Source organism: Daldinia vernicosa (assembly GCF_022497035.1).
Source record: "Daldinia vernicosa strain CBS 139.73 unplaced genomic scaffold F5Y00scaffold_30, whole genome shotgun sequence".
Lineage (NCBI taxonomy): Eukaryota > Fungi > Ascomycota > Sordariomycetes > Xylariales > Hypoxylaceae > Daldinia > Daldinia vernicosa.
The window spans coordinates 317,293-334,356 of record NW_025953946.1 but is presented as its reverse complement, the minus strand read 5'-3'; the positions used below and the strand labels follow the sequence as shown (position 1 = coordinate 334,356).

At 48.5% G+C, this 17,064-nt stretch overlaps 5 protein-coding genes across 5 annotated transcripts; 2 read left to right on the top strand and 3 right to left on the bottom strand.

Moving 5' to 3' along the window:
* Positions 1 to 1,931: 1,931 nt before the first annotated feature.
* On the top strand, positions 1,932 to 3,630 carry F5Y00DRAFT_108198 (uncharacterized protein). Its single transcript, XM_048003877.1, has 2 exons — positions 1,932 to 2,196; positions 2,250 to 3,630. The coding sequence occupies exons 1-2, from the start codon at positions 2,060 to 2,062 to the stop codon at positions 3,175 to 3,177; spliced, it is 1,065 nt and encodes a 354-aa protein (XP_047863882.1). The 5' UTR covers positions 1,932 to 2,059; the 3' UTR covers positions 3,178 to 3,630.
* A 1,044-nt stretch (positions 3,631 to 4,674) lies between these two features.
* On the bottom strand, positions 4,675 to 10,307 carry F5Y00DRAFT_240154 (uncharacterized protein). Its single transcript, XM_048008188.1, has 3 exons — positions 9,812 to 10,307; positions 5,630 to 9,672; positions 4,675 to 5,567 (listed from the first exon to the last, which is right to left on the bottom strand). Exons 1-3 carry the CDS (start codon positions 9,948 to 9,950, stop codon positions 5,205 to 5,207), a joined length of 4,545 nt encoding a protein of 1,514 aa, XP_047863881.1. The 5' UTR covers positions 9,951 to 10,307; the 3' UTR covers positions 4,675 to 5,204.
* Positions 10,308 to 10,654: 347 nt separating this feature from the next.
* On the bottom strand, positions 10,655 to 11,715 carry F5Y00DRAFT_240151 (ARF/SAR superfamily). Its single transcript, XM_048008187.1, has 5 exons — positions 11,554 to 11,715; positions 11,374 to 11,484; positions 11,287 to 11,303; positions 11,088 to 11,233; positions 10,655 to 11,006 (listed from the first exon to the last, which is right to left on the bottom strand). Exons 1-5 carry the CDS (start codon positions 11,610 to 11,612, stop codon positions 10,794 to 10,796), a joined length of 546 nt encoding a protein of 181 aa, XP_047863880.1. The 5' UTR covers positions 11,613 to 11,715; the 3' UTR covers positions 10,655 to 10,793.
* Positions 11,716 to 11,926: 211 nt separating this feature from the next.
* F5Y00DRAFT_270856 (uncharacterized protein) lies at positions 11,927 to 14,164 on the bottom strand (the record flags this gene model as incomplete). The annotated part of the gene is made up of 7 exons (XM_048012680.1): positions 11,927 to 12,937; positions 12,988 to 13,184; positions 13,324 to 13,350; positions 13,392 to 13,474; positions 13,527 to 13,811; positions 13,862 to 14,066; positions 14,118 to 14,164. The coding sequence occupies 7 exons, from the start codon at positions 14,162 to 14,164 to the stop codon at positions 12,039 to 12,041; spliced, it is 1,743 nt and encodes a 580-aa protein (XP_047863879.1). The 3' UTR covers positions 11,927 to 12,038.
* A 1,725-nt stretch (positions 14,165 to 15,889) lies between these two features.
* On the top strand, positions 15,890 to 16,978 carry F5Y00DRAFT_253721 (uncharacterized protein; the record flags this gene model as incomplete). Its single annotated transcript, XM_048010088.1, has 1 exon — positions 15,890 to 16,978. One exon carries the CDS (start codon positions 15,890 to 15,892, stop codon positions 16,976 to 16,978), a length of 1,089 nt encoding a protein of 362 aa, XP_047863878.1.
* Positions 16,979 to 17,064: the final 86 nt, after the last annotated feature.

Genomic DNA, 17,064 nt, shown 5'->3' with positions numbered 1-17,064 from the left:
TGACTGACTGACTGACTACTCGAGTCCTAATGGTTAGCCAGGACGATCATTCGGTGTTTATAAAAAAGATTGCTAAAAGATTGTTACCTTGCTACGTCTTAATAGCCACGCGAACACCAATTGCGCGAGAACGTCAATGCGATGCTGTGCTACTGCAGAATATCGCCCATAATCGGTCTGAAATGGGTTTGAGTGACACGATTATTGCAGAAGAAAAGCCAATTATATCCGCAGTGCGACTCAATGTTTTCCGGCCACAACGAAGACCACGACGAAGGCCAGCTCATACAACTACCTACCTATCTATGTACACCGGGTAGGACAACCATTCGCGATTTATGGTTTAGCATTCGTTCCTTGCCCAGCCTCGTCGTGTTACCGTTGCCGTCCCACGGTAGAGAGCGTATGGGAAACTTACCCAAGGCTACTACCTACTAAACTACCGGTAGCTTGCCGCACGCTTCGGGATGAAGAATTTCCTGTAGAGAGCCAAAGGCGGTAATGGCGTTTTCAAAATACAAGCCATACTGCTTTTGGTATGCAGCATGCAACTAACTGCCTACATACAGTACATAGTAGCTGGCTTTGGTTCAGGGGAGGAACGGCAAGGCGGCTGGGCTAGTTGTAGTTCGACGGTCGACGGTCGACGGTCGACACGGGGTTGAGGTCCAATGTGGGTTTGTGGAGAAACAAATCGACTGGCTGTTCCAAAAGCAAGTTTTTACTACAGGAATCACAGGAATCACAATTCTTCCTATCATCTTACTGGACGCCTACAGATACAGCACGCAGATCTTCTCATGCAGACACGAGCTTACCTCTCTGACTCTAACTGTTGCTGGTGCAACTAGAAACCTCGGTAACACTACGATGACGGTGGTAAAATTTTATCTCATCGCTTATACCAGTTATACCCAGGTCCCAAAGTAGGCTTGCAATCTCGATCTTAAAGACCAGGGTTATGGAAATGCTCCGGGCATCACCGCAGGCGTAATCATTCTCTAAAAGCCTCACGCACCCGTTAAGCCGCCATCCCCGCCTTCTGTAGGCGTAAGGCGTTTACATACAGTCTGCATAGATATCGCAATGAAATAAGATGTGTTCGAGATGGAATACACAGATACACTATGTATACAATCCTACCGGCTGGTTATGCAGCTTGTAGCGGTGACATCCACCTCCACGCACCACATGTTACTCATGAGGGGTTGGGTTGCGTTGTCGGGCCAGTGCGGTTCCAAGATCTCAGCCTCGACTACATCATCGTTACCAGCAGACATGGGTAATCCCTGAAACCTGGTTGAGCTGTAAACATCCCAGCAGGGTAACCATAACCAGCCTTTCCCTTGCAGCTGCGATATCGTCTTGGCTTGCATAGCCGGAGGCTAGACCTGCGCCGTCGTCGCCTGCTTTTCAATCTTCCGGTTGCCGAATGTCTATCATGGTCGACCGATCACATACGTATTGAATGATTTTATCATCAGAAAGTGGAACGGACGACTCGATCGGCGAGCCGGTCGCTAACGATCGACTGTTCCCTTCCAAGTCGAGCTGTCTCTAGTGACACTAGTGAGTGTGTTCAGCAACATTTCCTCCTTAGGCACCACGTCTATCCAATCCGCCGAGATGGAGGTTTTAGCCCACGCCTATGTATATCTGTTGCACAAGGCACAAGGCACAGGGCACCGGACACAAGGTAGGCTTTTCGAGCAAGCCTTTTGTTATCCGTAAATTGGCCGGGCACATAGGTTGTGAGGAGATGTCATGATAATCCACTAGCGACGCTGTGTAGCTCTCGTGCATATATGTGTGGTAGGACGGAGATATAAGGAGCCTGACATCCCATATTTGTATATCTTCCTTCTCACCACCAACCTCCCCAGCCTGCTACTTTTCTCAAAGGCCTCGCTATCGAGTAACTCCTTCGCTAAGGTTACTTAAAGACCCTCGTCGAGCCGTGCCGCATCTCACTCGCTTCAGGTTGTAGTAGTGTTTACGCAGCTTCAGCTTACTTTCGCTATAAGTCTAATCCGCTCTGCTGGCGACTATCACATCCAAAATGAAGGCTGTTTACGCTGCGTTGGCCTTGGCCGCTTCGGTCATAGCAGGCAAAGACTACGAGACCGTTGTTACAGCTACCACCTACGAGACAACTACTGTCTGCCCGATCACCAACACAGTCACCTACGGAGGATCGTAAGTCATCTCTTGATATAAATATTCGGTATAACCCGCTCACCACCTACTAGGACCTACGAGGAGACTACCTACACGACCTCAACCGTAGTTGTCACCTCGTGCGCGGGAGGTAACTGCGGAGGCGAGGCTACCGTGACTGCTCCTGATACCACCGTTGGCACCACCACTGCCGTCGAGGTTACTTACACGACCACGTGCCCTGTCACAGAGACAGTCACCGCTCCTGGAAATACCTACGTTACAACGTATACTACGACTAGTGTAGCTGTCACCTATGTCGACACTACTTTCGTTGAGACAGTGACAGGACCCGGTGCCACGGAGACAACGGAGGACGTTGCTTACACAACTCTGACTGAGCTATGCCCTGTTACTGAGACCAAGACTCTGGGGGGTGACACAGTCGTTGTTACATGGACCTCGACCTCGACCGTCAAGACCGCAGTACCCACCACCGCTACCGCGTACACTTCCTACACCGTTACTGAGCACGTTTCTACCGAAGTCTTCGAGACTGTCACCTGCCCGGAGACAGTCCACACCACCGTCTCCGAGGGTAACACTATCTACGTTACCGAGACTGGTACCGAGACGCTCTACACCACTAAGGAGTACACCGTCACGCAGACCCTCCCTGTCACCCAGACTAAGGAGATTGATGTGACCGTCACCTCCGAGGCCACCGCGGGCGAGACCGTCACCGCCAGCCCGACCGTCTGGATTACTTACAGCGATACCACCATCGTCACCAAGTCCAAGTCCGCCACGACTGTGCCTTACCCTACCACAGTCTCCGTCCCCGCCTCCAGCAGCGCTGCTACCAGCGCAGCCGGCACTACCTACGTCCCCTCAGCCCCCGCTTCTTCTTCTTCTTCTTCCTCCACCGGTGTTCCCCAGGTCCCCTCCAGCGCCCTCGCGCCCCAGGCCACCCCTGTCGCTGCCGTCTTGGCTTTCGCCGGACTCGCAGTCCTGCTATAAGCTTGGCCGCTTTGAAACACAGGCAACCAACTAAAGCAAGCTAAGCTGCTTTTCTTTAAAAGGAAAAAAAAGAAAGACATCACGGATACAGGATAAAAGGGACGAGCATAAACACGGCAGATACCCCATCACGGGCGGGCAGCATTCATTTTACGGAACAAGGCACGGAGGGGGAACTCGATGGCGGCGGTACATACATAATCCATACCAATCTTTTCCAACGAAAAAGACGATTTTCGTTTTACGGGCCACGATCATGTCTAATGTTTAGTAGTATCTATCTATTGTCACGATGGGCACTACGGGGGATTAATTTGGCGGGGCTAATCGCCCCGTTGATTACCTATTTACATGTAGTCTGTAGTTTTTTGAAAGACATCTTCGTGTATATAGGTTTTTTATGAAGTCTTGCTACCAAGGCACATATTAATTTTAAGAAGTTAACTACCTAACCTACCTAACTACCTAATAAGTAATACTTTGCCCCGTACCGTATCCTGAATATTGTGTGAGACTGGTTAGATAATTCCCCTTGAGAGTCCGTTATCCCTCACGTCGGTGTGTGTGAGTGCACGTATGTATGTATGTATTCTCCTCTCGATACCGGGATCAGCAAGGCCAAGTACCGGAGGTAGACCGACGATATCGACGATCAATTCTCCATTCTACCACTCCTTGTCTCTTGTATGCAGTCGATAGTCTTAAGCGATGTTTTAAACCTACATAAATCAGCCCGCCTCTCGTGTAGGTAGTCAGCCACAGTATGTAGGAAGCTGGTTCTGTTGGTTATTTTCCCTCACCAACTATCCTTGCTAGCTATGTATATTTGGGGGTATTAAACACGGCCGGCTACGTCATAGATAGATACCTAGGTCTGTTGGTCTCCTCGCAGATGCAGCAGATGTGAGTAGTAGTTGTAGGACTAATAATAGAAGCATCTTGGGATCTTAATACCTAGGTAATTAATGTCTTTGGTTTATGTGACGCTGCTTTGTTACGGTAGCATGAGTCTCTTAGCCCTACTGCTACTTAATTATAAGTCTGTCTAGACGAAATGGCGTTAGGGCTGAGATATGTTCCAGTGCAATGGCTTGGGAATAAAAAAGAAAAACGGGTTCGCACTCGACCGTCCCGAGGCTTCTCCCTTAGCTTAATTCCTTATCTTTTCTCCGTCCACCTACCTCATACCCCAATCCATGTACGCCCTATTCTAATTACCTAACGACCGGCAACACTAGCGATAGCGAGTACACTATAGCTTAGTCCCCGTGGCCTTGCGGGATCTTCCAGTAGTGCGTATCGAACCACAAGTTTCCGCAAGCCTTTATTACGTCAGTCTTGCATTAGGTATGCGGCAGCGGCCGAGTTAGCCCGAGACTGGTCTTGTTCTGTTTTTATTACACACGGAAATTATTATACCAAACCAGAACCAAACCTGTATGTGAATAGAGCCTTACCCGATATTATATATGAATCGGGCATAAAGCTCAGCACAGAGCTCGGGACCCTTCAATTTTCACAATATACTGTATTCGATATGCTGCTACTTATCAACAAGCAAACTGGTGCAGCCCAGCATCAAGGCCAATGAAGAATTTACAGTCCAGAATTTCGTAAACTTGGATGACGTATTACTGTCTCGACATCAATCTCCTTGCTTGTCTGTTCGTCGTTCCGTCGTGATATCTAGTGTCAAGAACCAGCCGTATTTCTAAAACACAGGTTTCGCCGACTATAACACAAGCATATACGCCTCCTCCGCCAGAACATGCATACGTACAATCAATGTCTCCCCCAACACCGTTACTGCCCTTAGATCCGGTCCGTACACCCCTAAATGATACACGAATTGAATAGACATGCACGTACTAGGTAAGCACATGCAGCAAAAGGTCATCTAGACCTCATCTGTGCACAAAGCTCTGCGTCCGCTGTTATGCCAGGTGCCAAGGTCTACGCCTCCCGAAAAGTGCCACATCCTCCTTAGTTGCCTGAAACCCTAGATGCCATCAAGGCTGATGCGATTCCTAATCGCTCAGCGCCTGCAGCGCCTGGTTTAACGGCACTACCCGCAAACTACGCCCTCTCTTAAGCCCGGTGCTCACATTAGTAACTGTCGGGCTGTCGGCGTCGCGCCACTTGCGGAATACGCTCTTCATATCCCGAGGGATACCCTCTAGCACCACGGTCGAAAATGGAACAAACGGCCTATCTTCCATTCCCGCTGCGAGAATGCCGTACTCCTGCGCGAAGTCTAATGCGTTATGGAACGACGCGTATTGTGCCTGGGCTCGGGACCCTACGATGATGTACAGCTCAAAGAACGCATCCAGGACGTAAATATTCGTTGGCCGTAGATCCGCCTGCGAGAAAGGGGATATCTCAACGATCTGCGGGGTATTACGCATTAATAGGGACTCGTGTGACAAACGGGGAAATGTGTGAAACCTACCTGCTGCTTGGAGGCTGCGTTTGAGCAGAACAGCCTGCAGCAATATTTATCGTAGTTCGGCTTGAGGCGCCAATGATCGGCAGACATAGCCTTGGACTCGACATTGAAAAGATCCCAGAAACTTGCCGGTTCGTGACCGTCTTCAATTTCTTCCATCTCGCCGGACAATGCGTAATCCATCCCTATGAGGCGTGCACAGCTTAGCTCGTCCACCCCGCTGCCCTTGCCCTTCCACAAGTAACATTTGCCAGCTGTCGATACAACGTACGGGAATCCAGAGCATAAAGATGCAGGAGTGAAGTCGACCTCATCAAAGACGATATGCCCTTGGTATCGTCGTCCGCATAGTATATGTGGAGCTAGCGAATCAAACTTGTTACCCGAGCCTCGCTGGACAATAACTATACCTCCCAGCGCCTGTAGAAACTCGGAAGTCTCCTTGCCTTGATGAAGTTTGATCAGCCTGCCGCCTAGAGCTCGTGCTTCCCGTGATGCGAATAATAACGCATCGTCTACAGTAGAGCGGGCCACATCATCTCCAGCCCAGAAGTATACCTCTGTGAGCTTCCTGCCTGATTCATCCTTGAACGTGTGAGAGCAAATATACATCTCTCGCTCGAACAACGTTCGCTCGTTATGGGCCGGAACAGGCAATTTTTTGCCGTCTGCTGAGAATTGGAATAGTTGAGCGCTCAATGTCTGAACCCTAGGCGGTGCTAAATTCAGTCGATGCATTAGCAATTCAGCGGCATCTACGTTATAATTTTTGCGAGTACGCTCGGGACCGAAAAAATCGCCAAGCAGGGTTGATGCGTCGAAGGACTGCTTAGTGGGTGACCGTACTGGCGACGACGTCTCGGGTAGTGTCCTTGAGCTAGGACTAGGTGACGACTGTGGGGTTTGTTTAGGTTCTGCTGGTAGTGGACGAGGAGGTAGTGCCTTTTCTAGCCCATTATGTTTTGGAACAGCTGGTAAGGGTCGCTCGATCGCAGGGGGAGTCTTTACAACTTCCGGTGAAGTAGAAGGGCCGAAAGCATCGTTAGAGGGTAGCTTCTTCGGACCTAAGGAGAGCGGTTCAGGCAGTGGTATCCTAGGCTTGTTTAGTAGCGGCGACTGGGGTTGCGATTTAGGTAGATCCTGAATAAGAGGCTTATCAGAAGCTGGTTTTGGCTTGGCCGTAGAAGGCATTTCATCGTCCCCCTTCACATCTTTCACCACCTGAGGCTCACCCGTTTTCCCAACAGCTTGTGTTGTATCATCAAGAAATCGTGACATTCGTCTCACATCTAGCTTCTTCGGAGATGGCGGTTGCGAAGTGGATTCTTTTGGCTCGTCGGATACCTTCGTTGGTGACCGTTGCCTCCTCTGAGTTGCGAAGGTAGCTACCTGTTCATGGATTTTGTTCGTACCCGGCGTCTTACCGGAGACTTCTTCTGACGCCGCTGCGACGAACGGATTTGTAAAAAGGTTAGGAGATATAGGCTGCGGGCTTGGCCTTGCCGGTTCAATTTTGTCTACATCGTTTGCATGAGGCTTTGACGCAGAATCGAGAGGCTTCTCTGGCGATACAGAACGTCCAGCTGGCATATGGTTAGATGAAGTTTCCTCAGGTTCGCGAGAGGTCGCGGTTGGTGCTGAGGTCGGCGCGCTTCTCTTCGGCCCTCGAGCGCGACCCTTAGTCATGTGTGTCAACTTTGGCCCCGAGCCAGCCTCGTTATCGTTGACTTCAGAAGAAGCGTCGCGTGAGTTCGACGTCGACGTGCCAGAGGGAGATGTGGGAGCTATGCCAGGCGGCCCCCTAGCAATTAGGCCAGCAAGAGCAGGGTTGAATCGACCAACCAAGCCACCACCTGATGTCTTTCCTCGTAGTCGGCCAGGAACATTTATGTCCTTAGAGATTGGTACGGGTTGAGCCGAACCTCGCCTCGGGATGATTGGAAGTTCTGTTTTGGAAGTGGAATCCACAGTTAGATCGAGGTTCCCTGTACCACCAAATCTTTGTGACTTGCTAGACGATGTATCCTGGGCAGAATCACGTCTTGGTACTATACCTGGCTTTTGAAAATCTGCAATTGCCGCGCTGACTGCAGCGGCGGAGTCTTGGCCAAGCGTATTCGATCTCAGAAGTGTGTTTCGCCTGGCTATACCCTCGGGAACTGGCGTCTCACTTGCCGTGCTATCATTCCGCGTCACACCACGGCCCTCTGATTGTACTGTCTGGAAATCTTTTTTCTTTGTCAAAATAGCCTCCTTGAAGTCGTCAACACGTTCTGTCTTCTGCGGGCCACCAGTAAAATTAAGGGATGCTTTTCCTTTTAGAATATTACCCTTAAGTTCATCTGGGGCAACATAATTTTGCGTTGTTGTCTTTCTAAGTTTACTGAAGACATTCTTGAACTCGCTTTCTTCGTTATCATTAGAAGTGGCTGGAACTTGTCTAGGTTTCAAATTCGCTCGGAAATCCAACTTGGGAGGCATCTCAGATTTTGGTTTGCTAGCGGACAAAGGCAGTTTCGCCGGGTTGCGATCCAAGTCCGGGCTCTTAACGCCCGGGGTTATAGGGCTTTGAAGATCTTTCGGCGTGCCGCTATCATCAGGGCGGGCGGCGGTGCCTACATTAAGAACGCCCAGACCAACCGGAGGCTTCGTAGTAGTACCAGGCGCAGAAGACCTCATAAGTCCACCAATACTGACTTGATGCTTATGCGAAATAGTCGGTGACCTGCTCCTCTCGGTACTAGAACTGGCAGCCTTCTCGGCTTTTGCTTTCTGAAGATCCGCCATCCAAGATGGTTGACTTTTCGAAGGGCTATGCCCCCGCTTGGGAGATTCGGGTTTGTTCAGAGCCGATTCAAGCCAGCTAGACTTTGTAGGGCTCCATCTCCTAGAATCCATTGTCTTAGAGGGGACGGTAGGTATAGCTCGACCTGAATCTTGCTCTGGTGAATTCGGCAAGGGCGTGGTTTCAACTTTGGGCGGATCGGCAAGCTTCTCGGCAGGCTTCTCGGCGGCAGCCAAATCCTCTTCTTGACGCTCTTCCTCTTGATTAGACGAAGCCTTCGGCGAAGCTTCCACAGAGGGGTCACGGATTATACTGGCAGGTCTTGACCTAGGCCCACCACCCGTTTTATGAGAGACAACCGGGTCTACTCGAGGCGCACCAGTAGGCGAGTGGACGCTCCATCTCTTGATACTGTCGGATCGCTTCATCATGGCGCTCTGTACAAACCCGCCCATTCCCTTCGTTGGTGAGCCTGACCTGTCTAGTTTAGATGGCGAAGTTCGTCCCGAGGAAGGAGACATGATGGGAGGCTGTTCTTGATCACCCTCTGTCTCCAGCTGGGAATCGTTGTTGGGGGGGTCCAGTTTCTGAGCGGCCGATAGAGGTAAAGGCGAACCTAGTCTATTTTGTGAGCCGGGGGAGACTGGCTGTGGATCTGTATCATCTTTTTCAATTTCGCTAGACGGTGCACGCGACATTCCCGGGAGCTGAGCCGGCGTTGGAGAAATATCAGCCGTTGGGCTATCCTCAACCTGGTTCTTCCTATATGCAGCAGAAGTAGCACCCCTGTCCGCAGTTTGACGGAACCATGAGGGGTCTTTAGAGGACAATGCTGAAGTAATTTGATCTCTAGATATAGTTTCGGCTGCCGAAGGAGGTTCAGGAGGGGTATTCCGTGCCGCGTTCTCGGCAGCAACTACAGATAGCGGCCGACTTCGTGAACGTTCGGAGGCTTGTGAATTGGGCCGTCTCTGCCATGAAAGCCCCCTAGCTCGTGTAGGAGATGTTTGGGGGGTTTGTTTCCCTTCCAAGTCGATTGGAAATTCGTTCTCTTTCGTGGGCGAACCGGCAAATGATCCTGGGCTAACCATTTCCTCGGGGTTGGGAGAAGAGAAGGATTGAGTACCAGCAGGAGGTTCCAGGACAGGAGATGCGTCTAGGTTTAATCGGCCAGGCGAGGCAGGAATGTCGACGTGGTGGGCGGTGGGCGGTGGGGTATTTACTGGCGAGGATTTTTGAGGTGAAATAGACCTGGCACGCTCTAGGAGAAAATATTAGTTTAATTAAACCTTGCGTCCAAGGTAGAACCATGTCCCAAATCCTCCTCTAGAATTTAAGAGGGTGACATTGCCCACGGGAAGCGATCAATTAGACCAGGAACGGATAGAATAATTTCATACCTGCGCGCCGAGCTTCTCTTTCTTTTCTTTCTCGTAATATTCTCTCTTCAAGCTCTCGTGAACGGGCTTCGTCTTCTTCAATACGTCGATCACCCAGTTCCTTAACCTGGAGTAGGAATTTGGATACGTCTTCGGACATTTTTACTTTTTTTGGTTTCTTTTTTTTTTTTTTTTTTTTACCGGTAGATCCAAGGATCAATGCGAATGCAGACACTTTACGGCACAACACGTAGGGGGGGCGGAATAGATAGGTAACCTAGATTCTCGTTTACACCGTTCTCTTCGGCCACGGGCACGGAGTCGGGTATGGGTCGAAAAAAGGGAAAAAAAATAACAAGAAATCTTGCTTCTTGTTGTTGTTATCGTTTGAGATGATGTGCTTAATTAGGAACCAAGCCTAATAAATATCTAAACAGTCCAAGTCATATATGAGGACTGAAGACTCCTAATATGAAATCAAGTTACGAAAGTTTACGGTAAACAAAGTTGATTAAACAACTGCGGAAAGGCAAGTCCAAAGTGGACTCCTGGTTTCTCCGGCTGTCATCGTCTGAATCCCTGCAGGCCGCCGTTTCCTTGTCAGCTTGTCTGCTTGTGCGATCAAATGATGCCCACCGAGTTTAATCCACAACCAATGACGAAGCCCGCTTATTAGCCCCAACGGAGCCTAAGCCTAGCCGCCTGGCAACTGGCTGCCCGGTGCCTGACAGCGCACCAAATGGTGAAACCGACCCGGAAACCTTATGGACATTGATCCATTTAAGGGTTAGCGTCAATGCATACTACAAGCTGTTGGTTGTCAATGTAAACCGACCAAATGTCAACTTTCAACTCTCCGAATTCGTACTGTAATAGGCAAATTGATAAATATGGATGGCATGAAGCTTTCATCTAGTCTGTCACATCGCGTTTCGTATAATTCTTATGTTGTATGCATCGACATAATGTCATGTGTTTACATCTACGAAGTACATTAAGTCCGTCAATACAAGAATAACCTCGCCTTCGCATCTTCAACCACCCACGACAATCCCTCCTTCAGATTCTCCCCCGTCATAGCGCTGCATCGTAGGATATGCCACCGATGTGTCCGGATCGCTTCGAGCTGAAGTCCCTCCAGTATTTCGGTCTCGTCCATGCAGCCTTGGACATCGGTCTTATTAGCGAAAACTAATAAGCTAGCTCCTGAGAGACGCTGTGTGCCGTGCGTCTGTTAGCCATGTCTTCACGTCTACAAGATCAACCAACCCATGGAGCAATGACAGGACATGCGAACCTCTTCTTGTAGTAGCCCATGAAGCTCTTCTCGGCAATCGTCAATTCTTAGCCGGTCTGTCGCATCGACAACCCATATGAGGGCGTCCGTTTTCTCGAAGTAGTTGCGCCAATATGATCTCAGCGTTTTCTGACCACCAACATCCCCTATTTCCATTCAATTCCCATCCATTGATTAGTCAGTGCTTAGCTCAACTCACATATGTTCAATTTATATCTATCGAAAGGTCAATATTATTCATCATAACACTCGGAACGGAATATAGAGGAAAGGCCCCGAAGCTCACCCCTCATAGTCGATCGTCTTGATGATGAAGCCCAACGTCGGGCTAACTGTATTGACATCCTCGTTCATTACCCTCTTAACGATGGTGGTCTTGCCTGCATTATCAAGGCCCCTATTCCACTAGTTATTAGCCCAACTAATCCACTTGTAAATTACGGGGATCCGGAAGAGTTAAACTTACAGCATTAGGATCCTCATCTCCTTATCCTTTAGCCGCGCCTTTCGAAGAATGGACAACATGTCTACTGGGTCTGTTCGGATAGTATGATGAAGGTCGTATGAAAGGTATAGAACTAAAATTTGCCTTGATTGAATAATCTTAAAGATGTTGTAGACCTTAGGCTACATCTTAGAGATGGTTGAATTCGCATTTATTAGACTATCGTTTAATTCGTTGCCTATTCTCACGTGATGTATTCAATTCAACATAAACTCACTACGTTTACCTACACCTATGCTAATAAACATCATTGACCCTTTATAACAAGAGCCCTCACGTATATCATAAAATTCTAGAAGCTCAAACAGAATCTTTAGGTATACTATTCATAGGTGTCGGAGACAAAACACTGCTTAAAAAGCTACTATCTATCGATACTAACGCCAAGAAATGCCACGCGGCTAGGTAACCGTGACCCGTCTCTCACAATTTATGCCCATTGGCCTTTAGGTACCTACTAACGGAGTCGATTCGTTTGCCTTCTTCAAAATCGACTTCTTCGCGGGACCTCTATGTCTGAAAGGTTTGAGCCTATTGATATCCTGGGCGTCCGCGTACTGGCGAACGTGAACTTTGCCAGCAGATAATTCTAGCAAATGTCTCTCCCACGGACCTATGTTCTCTTCCACCAATGTCCGAACAGGCGGAGCACCCTTCTCAGGACCTATATACTCCCAGACCCAGCGTGATTCCTGCGAGGAACTGCCTCCCTGCGTAGTAATGCTTTCGCTTTCCTCTGTATCATAAATGGCTTTGCCAGGAACAGCGCTGCTACTGTTGGCGGTATTAGATTGCCTCCCTCCAGTATCACTGTTGGCTTTCGGTCCCCAACTAGCATCGTGCGGCACAGGGTCAGGAAATGTCTGAGCGACGCGACGAGGACGCCACGCTCGTGCTAAGGCTTTACATTCCCAAATTTTAGAGTCGTTGAGTCCCAAGCCCTCACACGCAAGGCGGACGCGCACCGAACTGTGGATGCGCTCGTTCGTATCCTTAAGAAAGGCACCTGTAGGCCGTCCAGTCTCGGGATTCATCTTTCTGTACATGCCAGGCGAACGAGTAACGCGTCCAGCGAGATCATAAATTGGGCTCTTCACCGCTTGGATGGTATGCAGGGACCACGGGCGGACAGGTTTGTTCGAATGGAAGATAGGCAATGCTGCCCAAGGTCGGGGCTCTTTCTGTCGAATGGCCCCGCAGCATCCACAAGCGGAGTCCACGAGCTTTTCGCGTCTCGTCTTTTCCGGCGTCAAACTGTGGTAATACTTCACATTGCGATCGTGGAGTCTCTCAATGGCGTCGTCTATGAATTCGCAGCCAACGGAAGAGAGTTGATCCATCATCCCTATTCAGGCGAATAAGCATTGGCACACATATTAGAAAGGGGAAACTGACAAGCAAGGGTTATATTAGAAACGCCTTGATCAGCCCAACCGCCTCCCACATTTCCATGACTGCCAGGAAACCAAACTTGTCGAAGATCTGAAGTGTCTCGATATTCTGGTTGCCGCTCCCACAATGTCGGGCTGAACGGACCGCGGGTCTCGTCTAACGCGAGGGCATGAAACCCATGCTCGATCTTATTAGACAGTCTAGTATTATAGAACCGGTACGTAAATCATTGTCAGTATATATAAATCAAATAGCTTGGGGTAGGTTAGACTTATTCATGGCTACGCCACTTAATTCCGAGTCGAGCTAAAATCTCCCTCGTCTTCCCCTGGGGGACACCCAACGAGCCGACTGTATCCCATACACCTGTCAAGATGGTTAACCTTCGTTACCTGCACTCAGTTTACGGTGTTTCGTTAGCTGTACCAATGGCTTTGACCTTAATCAAATCTCCTTTGCCTCTATCTTGGCGTACCCGGGAATATCCATTCTACTACTAATTAGCAATTTCAAGGTAGACGGGGATCTTATCAACACAATACCTTAACAAGCATGTCCCGGTACCTGTCAGCAGCTTGAGGTCCTTTTGGTTTATTCGGGAATGGTGTCTCTGGAAATGGGTCTTCGTAATTGGGATTCATCCAGTTCTGCATATCTTTGAAGACCGGATAGAAGAACTCCATGCCCTCGCGGGTAAGCAAACCCAGATCAGATATCATTCCGCCGATAGACCTCGCAGTGAAAGCTCCGCGGCTGAAGCCGACAAGAATGATTTCGTCCCCATCTACGTAGTTCGCACAGATATAAGAGTAAGCCTCGCGAATATTCTAGTTTCAAGTCAGCTTCTATGACCGCGGAAGGAATAATCCAATCTAACCTCTGCAATTCCGATTCCGAATGCACCGCCTACAACTCTGTCGACGGGACCTGCTCTAGAGCCGACGCCGGACTGATAATAGATAATTTGGAATGTGCCATTAGAACAGTTCCTTTTGAAAGCTCTGGAGATCCGCGTTACGTTCGATGGGATTTGGAGAGTCGGTACGGGTTTGGAGGCAGATGGCTTGACGTAGCCATTGTCCCTAAAACATATTAGTACTCGTTTAATTGGGTGTGATCTGTATATGTCGTACGAATTCTGCCAAGTCCCATCGCAACAAATGACAATACGCTTCTTCATGGTAGAGAGAATTTGGTTCGTAATTTCGTGTCAACCCTTGATCACGACTCGGTCTAATAAGATTATTACGAAAGGTAAACAAAAAAAGAAAAGAATACTGATTATATATCAACTCGTTGCTAGAATTGAATATTCAATCTCATAAGGGATTGGCGATGGTAAGGCTACCTATATATTGACTTGTGTTACTAGGAGAGGTTACATATTAAGGGGCGAAACTGAAAGGCAACAAATAATACCCAAGGCCCTTAGTGACTTCTATTACATCCATGTGATAAGCAAAGGAAGGTCATACTTGATTAAGAGAGCTATTACCATAAATAGAGACAACAGCTCCTACTCATCTTGAGAATCTAAGTTCTACAAGTCAGGTACATATTGCATCAGACGTAACTACCTTCAAGTCATTAGATCTCTGTGTACATATGATATGACGTAGTCCAAAGTAAACGGCAACGCCGACGTAGTGAGTAGCTTAATATGCCGTGTAAGTGCTCTCTTGACTTCTCTACACCGAAGGACATGACATCAATATCCGAATTCGAGAGTTATTTATAAGACTATTAGTCAAAGCTCTCTACTAACTAGGACGTTGAGGCTCTGTAGGTAGTTACCCTAACGTACACATCTGGACGAATGGGCATATTCCCAAATTATATCATTACTTGATCTAGGTTTACACTAACCATATTCCCCTGTCTACATAGAACGATAGTTGCTATAATAATAGTAGGTAAGACTGAGTGCTGGAATCAGCGTCTCTCTTAGGGGTTACCAACCTAGTATATATGCATAACATCGATATATTCATATTAGTCATACATCGTACATACCTGTAATGCGCTAATACCATAAAATGATTTCAATATTCTTTCCATCTGACAGCTCTGATCGACTTCTAACTACCTAGACTAAAGAAAACATTAACTTAGGTAGGTAGCTTGAATAATTGAAACTGCCTCTTAGTATAGGTATTAGCATATTCCACGAAGATCACGATACTCTTACTATTTTAAGACCCCCCTCAAATTAAACGTTCTAACAAAATTGCCCATGCAAGTCAAGCGACCAATATCTAATATCTACCTAGGAGGTAGTTAGTCCATCTGCCTAAGCAATATTAGAGATATTGCCTTACCTTAGCTGAGCTCAGCCATCTCATCTCAGCTAACAGCCTCATCCTAAAGGCACGGTAGCAGTCACACTGCTCATTACCAGACTATCACCCGACGTTTACCAACAAGGCGCAACTCGGAGAACGTCGGTTCAGGACGTATGCAGCCCGGTCCAGATGTAGAACCAACGATCCGTTCTTACATGCATAGCCGCTGTGGCACGCATCCGATATTCATTAACCTGGCCAATAATCGCTCTGAGCCTCATGCCATGCGCTGCAGGTAATGGATTGATCCTTCGAGCGTGTTTGCATATGCGACGCGTGGGGGGGGCATCTCCCGGTTGAGCTCCTCCAACAGTTACATAATAATGGTCACAAGGGTTTGCGTGGCTGAATCGTCTGTCTTATCAGCTAACCTCGACTTACACATTTACCCCTCATCCAGTTCTTGTTCTTCCACATGGTACCGTGCCGAACTGCTGAATAAACAGTCTAGCTACATCTTCCGTTGGTATATAAGTATGAGCTTAGGCACACCTCGTTCTCGTAGGTTCTCGCGTTACACCATGTTGGTCTTTTCAAATGTAGCTACCCGGTAAACAAACACCATGGCGGGCGAGCCCAAAGATTCGGGCGTCTCGTTCGCGCCGTTTTTCGATCGCTGCAAGCTACCGGCAAGCGTTAAACATGACTGTGACACATTCGTAATGACAAGATATTCCGAGACAGCGCGACCCGCTCCATTTCAGGGTTACTGTTCGTATACGGTCTTCGTCGGAGAGGAAATAGTCGTCCAGTTTCGACCATTGGCCCATAAGCTCGATACCAGCATCACGAATGCCGCTTGCAATATCTTCGGTCCTCTAGCTCCTGAAACCGAGTTTCTAGGGGAGTTAGGAAGTACAGGTCTTTACGTCTTCTCCATGAGAAGAATACCAGGGGTCTCTTTGACGGACCTTCGCGCCGAAACCAAGACTCTACAGGCAAAGTCGCGACGAGAACAGATTGTGCGCGATTTCGCGCATCTACAAGTCACGAGCTGGGACCATGGAATAAGCCATGGTGATGTACGGGAGAAAAGGACGGTGGGCTCCTCATTACGCTGGCGAATGGAGCTGATGGCAAAGAATCTCCCCTCTCGGTTTCGCGGCATCGCGAGGTCTGTTGTTGCTGACATACCGGAAATCGAGGCCCTACCATGGACATTAAGCCATGGGGATTTCCTGCCTTCGAATATAATGGTATGCCCGGAATCCGGAAAACTGTTGGGTTTGCTCGACTGGGCCGAGGCCGAATATCTTCCTTTTGGTGTTGGTATGTATGGCCTGCAGGAACTGCTCGGGGAAGACAAAGATGGGCATTTCGTTTACTATCCCGAAGCCAAGCACCTCCGAAATTTATTCTGGACGGAGCTCCTCTCTAAAATTCCCGAATTATCACAAAATTCTAAGCGTGTTGCGCTTGTTCGAAAAGCGCAAATTCTAGGCATATTCCTATGGCATGGTATCGCTTTCGACGACGGCAAACTAGATCGTACTGTTGAAGAGGGGAAGGATGACGGAGAAATTGAAAGACTGGATGCTTTTCTGTTGTCTCGTTCAGGGATACGACCTCTAAAGTTACGGTCTATCCATCCGATTATGGACTCACCTATTGCGTTTATACGTGGGCTTTTGTCTAGGAAAGCGTGTTGTTAATAGTATCTCCTATGGGCTCGTACGGTAGGAGTAGCGTGTAGGCTTACGCATGTATATGTATAATGAATGTTTAATATGCTTACAAG

Bases quoted from the DNA above. Each gene is read 5' to 3' on its own strand.
- F5Y00DRAFT_240151 (XM_048008187.1), bottom strand. From the start codon at position 11,612: ATGTTGTCCATTCTTCGAAAGGCGCGGCTAAAGGATAAGGAGATGAGG. The intron at 11,485-11,553 runs GTAAGTTTAACT...CTAGTGGAATAG, and splicing joins GAGATGAGGATCCTAATGCT to GGGCCTTGATAATGCAGGCA. The intron at 11,007-11,087 runs GTTCGCATGTCC...CACGGCACACAG, and splicing joins ATGGGCTACTACAAGAAGAG to CGTCTCTCAGGAGCTAGCTT.
- F5Y00DRAFT_240154 (XM_048008188.1), bottom strand. From the start codon at position 9,950: ATGTCCGAAGACGTATCCAAATTCCTACTCCAGGTTAAGGAACTGGGT. The intron at 9,673-9,811 runs GTATGAAATTAT...ATTTTCTCCTAG, and splicing joins AAGAGAAGCTCGGCGCGCAG to AGCGTGCCAGGTCTATTTCA. The intron at 5,568-5,629 runs GTAGGTTTCACA...AATACCCCGCAG, and splicing joins ACGCAGCCTCCAAGCAGCAG to ATCGTTGAGATATCCCCTTT.
- F5Y00DRAFT_108198 (XM_048003877.1), top strand. From the start codon at position 2,060: ATGAAGGCTGTTTACGCTGCGTTGGCCTTGGCCGCTTCGGTCATAGCA. The intron at 2,197-2,249 runs GTAAGTCATCTC...ACCACCTACTAG, and splicing joins ACAGTCACCTACGGAGGATC to GACCTACGAGGAGACTACCT.